General features: G+C 35.7%; 1 protein-coding gene across 3 annotated transcripts in view; it reads right to left on the minus strand.

Moving 5' to 3' along the window:
* The window catches only part of LOC145666882 (uncharacterized), a 28289-nt gene extending 17271 nt beyond the window's left edge, over positions 1–11018 (minus strand). For all 3 annotated transcript variants that reach the window (XM_081734466.1, XM_081734464.1, XM_081734465.1), the window contains exon 1: positions 10299–11018. In XM_081734466.1, the coding sequence (XP_081590592.1) occupies positions 10299–10842 (544 nt within the window). In that variant the 5' untranslated portion in view covers positions 10843–11018. The remainder of the gene's footprint in view (positions 1–10298) is intronic.
* Between the last annotated feature and the right edge of the window lie 1086 nt (positions 11019–12104).

Genomic DNA, 12104 nt, shown 5'->3' on the forward strand with positions numbered 1-12104 from the left:
CATTTTTTACTGATAACTATAACGTTTAATCGCGTTTTAAAATTGGGGGGCGCGGTGGCTCAGTGGTAGAGCGTTCACCTCTGGTGCTTGGGGTCCCGGGTTCGATCCCAGACCCCGCCAAGTGAATTTTGTGGTGGACAAACACCGCGCTCGTGGGTTTTCTCGGGGTTCTCCCGTTTCCTCCCACTTTCTTCATTCCACCATTTCACTCATCTCTCATCATCACCGTCTCCTTTAGCCTAACCGGCATAACCGTGGGACGTAAAACTTAAAGAACTTCATTTTTTTCATTTTTCGCGTTTTAAAATTATTCTTTGCTTTTTTGTTTCTTTTAGTATTTTTTTACCGCTTTTGTTATTATTTTCTGCTCTCTAGCTAATTTTTAAAATTCAGTTTATATTTTTCATATAATGTTTATGAATTTAATATGTATTTTAAATACATTTAGTACATCATTAAATGTATTTTTATGTATAAGTGTGAGTTGGAGCGATATCAAAAAACATAGTATATAAAGTGAAATATATATATATATATATAACGTTATTTTCATATTTCAAGATACCTAAGGGGGGCACTGTAGCTCAGTGGAAGAGTGCTTACATCTAGTGCCTGAGATTCCTGGTTCGATCCCCACCAAGTAAGTTTGTGTTGGACAACATCGCGCTCGTGGGTTTTCTCGGGATATTCCCATTTACTCGAAATTTCTCATTCCATCCATTCTTCCATCATCATTCACTTGCTTTAATCATCGTCTCCCTTAACCTAACATGCATAATCGTGGAACATTAAACTCAAAGATTTCATTTTTCAAGATACCTACGGGGCAGTATTATTGGCAGTCTCGTTAAGCAATGGCAGCGAATGATGCGTTCGGCTGACTTAAAAAGGAGAAAATTACAACTTGCATAATTCGCTCACGCTCACATAATGCTCGCTCAACTCACTTTTTTTATTTTAATTTCTGCTATAACCTAAAACAAAGTCTAATCACTGTTGTACTCAGAGGTTTTCCCTTATTTATACAACAATATTTAGAATAACTTAATTATTATTAATGAAGCTTAATATATTTTTGGTATTTTGCAAAACTAAACATTAGGTTGGTAAGAATGAAAAGTTCGTCATAACTTCATTTCCGGAAAGTTACAGCATAATACATGGTTAATCAAAATATGTCTCCGTCTGCAACCACACGTTTTTACTGTCCTTCAGCCAAGGATTTGGTTCCGTGGCAAAAAAAAGTAGAAGAAGAAGACTGTAGTTTGAGATACGAAGAATTCTCAACCCCAAGTTATACCAACAGATCATCAGAAAAGGTCTTCTTTCTGAAGAAGTGGTCGAGATGTCGGGAGAGGTGGTAGTCAGTAGTAGATGGATCAGGAGAAAATGGTGGAAGAGGAAGGACTCATTGGAAATCTACAATGTCATTTACATTTGGGTCATTTTACTTCATTTGGGTGTGCAACATGAGGACATCATGACTTTTCAACATTTCTGGATACTTGCGAGAAAATTTTAAGTATGTTTCAGCAGCAACATTTTAGCATACCAGCAACAACGTCTTCTAAAGGTTTGGAAACTATCATGGACGTTCGTCATTGTCCTGGCCGTTTATAATTGCCAGCAAAATCATTTGTTGTCAGAGGTGACAGTAAGACACAGGAAACCTTCCCTACACCCAGAGAACTGCACACATCCAGACAGTGTTGGGAAGTAACGTAACGCAAGTAACGCGTTACTTGTAACGCGTTACTTTTTAAGTAACGTTTCCTAGTAACGCGTTACATTTTTTCCAAAGTAACTGTAACGGTAACGCGTTACAAATTTTTGAGTAACGTACCTAGTTTGCGTTACTTTTTTCGCGTTACATTTCGGATGAGTAACTACAATATGTGTATATATATATTTTTTTTTTCGGAAACAAATATTTCTTTCCTGTAAGTGAATTTCTCAGAATGAAACAATCGAGCATGAACTACGTATGTCAGTGACCGACAGTCACAGACACACAGAGAAACAGATAAGTTCGTAGTGCCACTTGCTGTTTTTTGAAGATGAGGATTCACGTGTACGAATAGGGAAATCACGTGTACTGATTGAAAGCACCTGGAAGATTTTGTCGTAGATTTTGACAGCTCCAAATCAATACATTCAGTGAGTGAACTAGGAGTGCAATGATACCAGTAGTCTATTTTACTTTGGTTGGTGGTGTTTTTATAAAGATGGAGAACGAAAATATTTTACCGTTCGAACATTTGAAAGAATGCTTTTTTCTTAAGAGCTGAAGATGATGGTGGACAGAATTTAAAAGTAAAGTGTCTGAAGTGTCCCGGAGGAAAATATTTATCAACAACTAGGGTGCCATAATTGACGATTTACAGTAAGGTCTTAATATGAATAAACTGTGTTCTGATGAGCAGGCCTACTTTATTACTAGAAATTAGTTTGCTGATGGTATGTAATATTGGAGTTCTTTCAGATCAGTTTGCTTATCCTAGAGTCCCGTTAATTATAGAGTAGTGTAATGTTTCTCTATTTTCTTTATTCTATATATTCTTTATTTTTAATTTAACATAACGCGAGTCGAGTTTAGAGTCAAGTCAAGGGTAATATCCTCGAGTCGAGTTCCGAGCCGATTCAATTTTTTTGTGTCGAGTTTCGAGTCCAGTCGAGTTTGATAAATGGCTCGTTCGTTTTAAGTCGTCTTGAAATCATGGCCTGATTACACTGGAAACCGAAAGCCATGAGAAATGTAAGCTAAACAGTAATATGGAATACTTTTAGTGTCGCTCACGAGAGAGGACATGGCTCGCATCTCGTCTCGTCTCGATAGCGAGACCACAAGAGATTTTTTTTATAACAAGCTCAGCTTGGCTCGGCTCAACTAAGAAGATGGCTCGAGCAGGCTCACTTAGGGAGAACCATCGGCTCGAGCTGGCGTGGTAGGGATGAGCCATTTGCTCGGTTCGGCTCAACTGAGCCGAGGGCTCTAGCCGAGTCGGTTGGGTGAGCTGTTGGCTCGGCTCACTTCTCGGTTCGGGTCGATAGTGAATGAGCTGTGAGCTGAGCTGCTCGAGTCGTTGACAATTCTAAACCCGGGCCGAGCAGTTTTGAAGATATTTGGCCAGTGGCCTCTAACTTTTAACAGTGTTTGGCTCGAGCCCGAATACTCAACTTAGACCCTCAACCCAAATTCAGAAGCTCGTGAACAATGTCCTTGACTACTAGACTTCACGACTACCGAGGTTGGCAATCAACTAGTTTTTTAGTATTCAAATACAAACCGCGTATCTTTCTTTTTATATACAGTGTTGTTATAATAATAATAATAATAATAAATATACGTTTTAGTAGTAGTAGTGCCATTGATAATACTTATACTGTCTATATAATATACTTAAAGAATACTCGAAACTACACACCGGATTTGGCTCGAGTCGACTCGAAACTCGACCCCAATTCGAGTCGAGTTGGAGGAAATTTTTCGAGTCGAGTTCTCGGGTTGAGCTCAAAGATGTCTGTTTCTAGTCGAATCGAGTGTCAAAGAAAACTCGCTCGAACTCGCTCGTGTCCATCCCTACGAGTAATGCAGTATGGCATTTTATCAATGTTACATTATATGAAAATGTTCATATGAAGTAAAAATTTGTCCTTGCATTTACATAAAGCGATTCAGAACGTGCAATAATAATAATAATAATAATAGTGGTAGTAATAGTAGTACGGAAAATTGAAGTCATATTTTTTTCACTTTTTTAAAGTTTCGGACCTAAAAGTAACGCGTTACTTTCGAAGTAAAGTAACAGTTACTTTTTGGGGGCAAGTAACGCGTTACTAACGCGTTACATTTTAAGAGAAAGTAAAGTAACTTGTAACGCGTTACATTTTTACAAGTAACTTACCCAACACTGCATCCAGATAGCGATTCTTGTTGGCCAATGTTAACTCATGTTGTATGGATGAGTCCAACTTTTTCACCTCATCGATTGCACGGAGTCATCGATTTCCAGACAGCGAATCTTGTTGACCGGTGTTAACTCATGTGGTATCCGTCAGTGCAACTTTTTCACCTTACTAATTGCACGGAGCCATCGATCTCCAGACGGCGATTCTTATTGGCCGGTGTCGACTCATGTGGTATCCATAAGTCCAACGTTTTCACCTCATCAATTGCACGGAGCCATCGATCTCCAGACGGCGATTCTTGTTGGCCGGTGTCGACTCATGTGGTATCCATGAGTCCAACTTTTTCACCTCATCGATTGCACGGAGTCACCGATCTCCAGACGGCGATTCTTGTTGGCCGGTATCAACTCATGCGGTACCCATGAGTCCAACTTTTTCACCTTATTGATTGCACAAAGTTGCCGAACGATAGTGGGACGGTGTATACCTAACTCTTCTCCAACATCATGAACACTTTCCCGAGGGCCCGCTTCCAGGTGTTCCTGATGAGCTCATCCAAACCTGATGTTGATAGGTGTCCACGGAGCACATTTTGCAATATTATCACCGGAATGAAATTTGACAAACCGACGGTAAATGGTGCATTCATTCGTCATTCCTGTTCTAAATATGTTATCAACGATTTTTGTAGATTGCTGTGCAGAATGTCGCAGTTTGATTTCGTAAAAATAAAAAAAAAAATAAAAAATCAAACACAATTATATGTTGTTCCTGGAATATATTCATACGACTCTGTTCATCAACTCACTACCTTCTGACTGTTTGAGTATATTTGACTGTTTGCTGGACGTTTCTTGTCACGTTAGAAGCATGATGTTACTCTATTACTATGTTGGATGAAGTGAATCTCCCACTAGACCTCAAAGCGGACATTTCATTTGAACCAACCTAATATTACCCAAAATGTTAAAGCAGTATGCAAGCTAAATTGACTACTTTATAAAATGTAAGATGGAAATATATATATATATATATTGTTTCCATCTATGATTTGTAATATTTTGAAATTAAATTAGTGATTCATTCTTATATTTGGTAATATACTCCTATAACCAGTGTAAGACGATAATTTCGAAATTGATAGATATTTAAAAAAATAGAATATTGTTTCAATGTTAATTATAAAACAAACAAAACCAATGTTTAAAAAATATTTTAAATTACTGCAACGTCAAACGGGAAGTACTGTATACAAAGAATTTTATGAAGAAGGATTCAAGCTCTCAAGCTCAGCCACGAAACAAAATATCACAAATTCGAATTTCCTTTGCTGTTTGATGTTGTTTCTATTCATCTTTCTTTTAGTTGTTATCCATATTAATCTTTCCTTCATTGAGTGATTCTAACTACATAACAACGAGAATGTCTTCAACTAAAGTTTACTTTGATTTTTCTCAACTCTAATGCATGGTTGCCACATTTGGATATTTTTGACTTATTTAGAAATGTTTAACTTGCATGATTCTTTGTATCTAATCAGTGTTCGTAGATTTCCTTAAGAAAATTTCCCATCGATTGACACAAAACTTTCCCTTTCTTATCAAATTTTCCCTAGTTTGTTGAGTGTCCAATTCCTATGACAGAAGTTATGTCATAAGATTAATTTAGCTATATTAAAGGAGATGCTAACCACATTTGCTTTGTTAATCTGCTCTTTGCTTTTATTTTTCCTTCATTTTTTTTAACATTTAGTTAACAATGAATGTGCTAATGTACTGGTTTATTTCTGGAGAACAAAGAAAAGTTTAAATAAATGAAATTTATGTTGGTCGATCAATCCGCACGAGAATTTCCCTGAATTTTCACGCTTTCATCAAAAAATCCCTTATTGCTAAATTTACCTACGAAATTTCCCTACAATAGAGAATTTTCCCTCAAACTACGAACTGCATCTACTATGAATTCTATGCTGCAATTTGCCCAATATATGTGGGACTTCATTGAAATGGATTAAAATGCTTCTTGGTGGCCGAATTACTCTTTTGATAGTAGCTGAGTGGTCTGAGGTGTTCGGCTGCAAATCCTAAGCCTCAATCCACCGTGGGTTGGACTTCTACTAAAAGAGCATGGATGGTTTTAATTGTCCACGATGTCGATTAATTAGTTAAAAATAGAAAAAAAAACGAAGGTAAAGAAGAAAACTAGGAATATTAAATATTAAGGAAACAAGTAATCAAGGAATGTTTACTTTGAATGTTTGTTGTTTCATCCCTATTTTTATTACCCCGTTGATTTATATGGAGAATTATTATTCTGTTTTATTTGAAACAAACTAAAATTTAGTAATCTGTTCTTCTTCAACAATAGTTCAATGTCCTTGCTTTTTCAAAATGAATTCGTGTTATGTGTAAACTAGCTGAAATACCCGATCTTTCCACGAGCAGATCAGTTTTATGACACATGTCTGAACCCCTTCAACACTTATAATATAATACACGTTGGGAATGGAGTTATGCCCTAATGGAATGGGGAGTATTACTGTTCAACTTAGCGACTCCGAAAACTATGACTTGGAGATTAATGTCGGCTCTTTTCGATTAGTTATACACGTCTCTCATTTCTACGTCACCGTCACGCCAATGGAGGATAAATTTAAACAACATTGGGAATTTGCACTATTCATCTCAGCGACCCCGAAAACTATGGATTGGAGATTAATATCTGTCGTTTCCGAATGCCAGCCAAGAACATAAGTTAGGACAATTTCCACCCTTTTTTATTCTTTACCGAATGTGTGCTAAGAACCTAAGTTAGGACAGTTTCCACTCACGTTCCAAAAATAATCGAAACCAGTGCTGCGGGCTAAGAGAAATTAGCCAACAAATGTCGTTATAGTCATTTTTATTTATGAAGGTCTAGTATAACTTGAATATTTGATTATTAAACGTTTGTTTATAACAAAAGATTAACTTTCAGTTGCCAGGAATATTTAACTAGGCTTCGAGAAGAAATCAGTAAATTCACTTCATTAAAATTTCTGATGGTTTCAAAGAAAATAAAAAATGAACAATAATTTCCCACATTACTAAATTGCATTGAAAAGCGATAAACGCAATTTTATTTTCTGCACATGATCCCAGGTTCGAATCTGATGAGAATTTTTTGCTTGCGTGAGGGACATAAAGCCCGAATGGTACTTGAATGTCATTTTAAACAGTAGGTATCCTTTCATTTAGCCTCGGAGCTGAAGGAAACTCTAATCAAACAACCATACCGTAATTAATCTCGAATAAACATCTGAGGAAGAGCATGATTTGGGGTAGGGCACGTGGGAAATTTCCCCCCTCTACAGTGAGAAAAATCCGTTATCCGGACAGCGGTATGTTGTATAAATATACGGAATCCATATGTTTACTACGAAAAACTGTACCGAGCATACGTTATCCATATGCTACTTTCGTATTGTCTTTTTTCCGCTTAGATGTTATATAATGAAACTGCAGAATATGTGACACCTAACAGCCTTTCGTATATTACATACGTATACGAATGTTACACACGTCAGCTATATGTTATATACGTCCTTCTATATGTGAGAGTCTTACCACGTACATGCAGCTCTTTTTTCGTATTCTGGACACTTATACGGAAAGTACGTATAAAATATACATTTGCTGCAAGCTGTACGTTAACTCCAAAAGCTACAGGATTTACGCATGTAACTACGTTTTTACGTATGCCACATACGATATTTTTCACTGTGTACTGAGTTTGAGAAACACATGCTTTTTAATAAATTGTATACTAATCTAATCTAATATAAATAAAATAAAGAGTTTCTTGTGTGTCTGTCTGTGGCCTGGGGACCGGACGAATGGACCGAGAATTACCAAATTTTGGTCACGGTTACTTTGGTTAAGGCCCCAGACCAAGACAAAACGCTTTTTTTCAAAATTCAAAGCTCGGCGGTCTCAGGGGGGCGTTTATCGGGACATGTAAAAGTAGTAGAAAAAGACCGATATTAGTGTCAAATTCATAGTTTTTGCAGTCACTGAGATCAAGGGTGAAACTCCGATCGCATTTACTTCCAAATTTACCCCATTCGGCTACGGGCCGGGGTCACCGCGGGGTTGGAGAGGAATACCGAGACATGTAAAAATAATCCAAAATGACCGATATTAGTACCAAATTCATAGTTTTCGTAGTCGCAGAGATCAATGGTGACACTTCCATTAGCGATGACTTTCAACTTCAGCCACCATTGTATGCGGGCCGGGGGTCACCGGGGGGAGGGTTACCGAGACATATAAAAATAATCCAAAATGACCGATATTAGTGTCAAATCCATTAGTATAATAAGTTTTTTTTTCTTTCGTTGTTCAGTTTGTTTACATATATATATTTTATCTGACCCATGGGAAGTACTGGCATAACAATTAGTCTAATATATATAATGAGTTTGTTTGTCTGTGTGGCTCTCTGTGTGCGGCCTGGGGACCAGATGAGTGGCCCGAAAGTTACCAAATTTTGGTCAGAGGTACCTTGGTTCAGGCCCCAGAGCAAGAAGAAGCGTTAGTTTCAAATTCGAACCCGGGGGTCTCAGTAGGGGACGTTTACAGGGACATGTAAAAGTAGCAGAAAATGACCGATATTAGTGTCAAATTCATAGTTTTCTTAGAAGCTGAGATCAATGGTGATACTTCCACAGGCATTGACTTCCAAATACAGCCACTATACGAAGAATGGGTATTTTCAACTAGTATACTAATAAAAACATGAAACTCATGACGGTGGAATTCTCATCCATTCCTCACTCCCGGCGAAATCTGAAATGAATGCTACTGCATCTCAAAGCTTTGATTTTTCATCAACACAGTTTATAATTATTATTATTTAAATTAACGATGAATCAGTGTTTTGATTATTATTGTCAGTCAATTGTAAATTTAATAATCTCAAAATAATTGCCTTATTATACTTATTCTGAGTATTAAAAGTATTTTAGATTTCATGTACATATATCACCTTAAACCTGGATTAAATAGATACAAAAATCAAACTAAAGAGTATGCTATATAAATAACCTATGACAATATACAGTCTTATTTTATTTTTTAAACAGTTCACCCATTTCAAAGAAAATTTTAAAGATAATTTCCTTTATAATAGTACAATATACAGCTTAGCATTTTGATTTGAAATAATATCTTAACAATATTGAATTACCTGCGCCATCTTTACTTTTACTTCGTTAATTTACATGGGGAATTCTTTAATTGCTTATTTTTTGGTCCTTTCTGATATGAATCGAATTTTAATCGTTTCATTTTCCTGATTTCTCCTTCAAGTCGATTTGATTGTCCCTTACTACATGAATATTAAAAATTTTAAATCTGTATTTTAATATTTAATAGTCAAATTTAATGAAAGTAACATTCAATTTTTCTGTGTAATGCAAATTTATTTATTTATTTATTTATTTATTTATTTATTTATTTATTTATTTATTTAAAAAAGCAATAGAAATTGAACTAGAATTCAAAAACGAATCTGAAACACCAAACCATTAAAATTTCACTTCATTTTAAAGAATTCAGAAACACCAAACAATTAAAATTTCATTTCGTTTCAAAGAAAGTAGAAGAAAATAAATCCCTATATATACAACAAACAATATATGTAAACTAATATCTACTTTATTTACTAACAAGAGTAGAGGAGATTTTAAGGAGCGGCAGGTAAGCCAGAATACTTTGAATAAGACTGTACACTCATGTTCGAAAATAAAATTTTACTTCCATTTCAATCGAAATCTATTTACTTTTATCACTAAATAAAAATTTTATAAATGGCCAAAAATAAATCCTACACCCCTACGAAGTGTATATACTCGAAAAACATCTATGAAAAATTTTGGAACGCGTCTTCATAAATATCAGTTAGCATTTTTTTAGTTTGTTTGAACATTACCATACATCTATAGGCATCATATTTCTATTTCATTTCTATTAGTTACCAATTTTAACACTATCTTGCTCTATATCTATTAGTCAAATAAGTTTTTCGATATATGACCTGATACTAGTATTAGTTTTACTAAAACTCAACTGCTAACGAATTTGTAATTAGAAATGGCTTTGTTGGCAAATAAAAAAACATAAAACATTTAATTCAATGGCGTCTTTAAGTCGCATGGGTGAAAAATAAAATGTTATTGCTGTAAACTGTGGAAAGAGACTTTCCCTAAGAAATCTTATATTTCTTGTATAGAAGAATTAAATATTAGAGAAAGTATATTCGATCAGTCTATATCAGTAAAAGCCACTGATTTGATTATACAATAAATATTAAAAAAATACTTAATTTTTTAATTTCCAATATGCACTTACCTCTTCTCCCTTCGACGACTGAACCCTCTTCCGGAAAGTCCAACCCAATATCAATACTCTTTGGACTGATCTTTCCTTTGGACATTTTCAAGGACACTCCAGGTAAGAACCCGTCAAGACTGAACTTCATAGAATGACTGCCAAGGAATCTACCAATTTTATTCATCAATAGGTCATCCAGCGCGTCGTCCTTCTTCAAGGGATCTTCTGGAAGTGAAAACTGTTCTTTGGTGTCTGACGCTGTTGAGATAGACGGCCATCCAAAGCCTCTACCAGAGGATGCAGAAGAACCAATTGAATCATCATCACTAAATGATTCGTTCGATATACGTTCAATAGTCACTGCAGGAGCTATATGAAACGAATCCTTTTTCCAAATATTGTCCAAACGCCTAAGAGCGATAAGTTTTATACAACTTGCATCTGCTTCTTCAAGACACGTTTGCAAACTAAGTTTCTTACTATCAACCACGTCATTAGCGGTAGTCCAATGGGCTAGGAAGACACTGACTATAAGAAATTTTGCACACTCAATTGGCAACATTGTCCAGAAGAGTCTTATAGTAAATTATCTTTTATGCACACAAACCTTTACTAAAACAAATAAACACAGTTAGAAGTTCGGGCTTTGTAAACACCACAAGCTACTAGTGACTACGACAATATAATATGTACAAACATTACAAACACGTATATGCTTTTTGTGTGTTGGAGAATCTCTTAAAGACTACCGAGTGCATGTATGTTTGACGTCTTCCTTGGTTTTTATTCGTTGTCACACATAGTTGGTCAAGCCAAGAAACTATGTCTGAAATTCCGCTTAGATGCATGCGTGGTGATCATAACCCTGTTCTTTACTTGCGTTCGCACAAGGTATCCTCAATATCTAATAACATCTGAAGGTCCTGCGCTCTCATGTACAAAAAATAGGATACAAAACATACCATTTTCTTTTGCGATGTTGCCAAATGACCTATTTTATTAATAGATAATGATGATTTAAAGATATTTCAAAGCATTTTTGACAACATTGATTTTTCTTTTTCAACTCAAGTCTTTTTTAAAGTGAATTTTATGGTGAGAAATCTGGACCAATTAAATCTTTTGCGTGTTTGGTTTCTCGACATCACAGACTGACAGAAGCACCCTTCTATAAACGCTTGAGCTATTTCTACACGCGTGTATTACATGCGATAACATAGTTTATAATCATTTCTGTATTGAAATTTTTTAAAAATATGTAAATAAATAAATAAATAAAGACAACAGTATTGAATTATTGACCTTTTGAAGAATGACTGATTTGACCGTACATTATTGACAAATAGGTCTAAAGATGATTTAGGTCCCTGGTACCCTCCCCAATGAATAGTCTAAAGCAATTCATGTATATAATTACTTCATGTAAATTAAGTGCATGTTTTAATTAATCTTTATTATTCAATGCAGGTAAATATATAAAGCAACATTTCAGTTTAACTCATTAAAAAATGGTTCACAGCAAGACTATATCTCCTAAGACACTGGCATTAACTCTTGGAGTACTAAGATGGGGTCAATTTGACCTCAGAAATAATTTTTGTAGTATATTGTGCGTTAAAAGAAATGTATGCTGAAATGGTCTTCTAAGAATTTTTCTATAAATGTCTCGGGGCCGTGGTGGCTCAGTGGTAGAGCGTTCACCTCTGGTGCTTGGGGTCCCGGGTTCGATCCCAGCCCCCGCCAAGTGGACTTTGTGGTGGACATACACCGTGTGCGTGGGTTTTCTCGGGCCACCATTTCATTGATTAATCATTATCACCGTCT

The sequence above is a fragment of the Thermobia domestica genome, chromosome 12, assembly GCF_964235325.1.
Source record: "Thermobia domestica chromosome 12, izTheDome1.hap1.1, whole genome shotgun sequence".
NCBI classification, from domain to species: Eukaryota; Metazoa; Arthropoda; class Insecta; order Zygentoma; family Lepismatidae; genus Thermobia; species Thermobia domestica.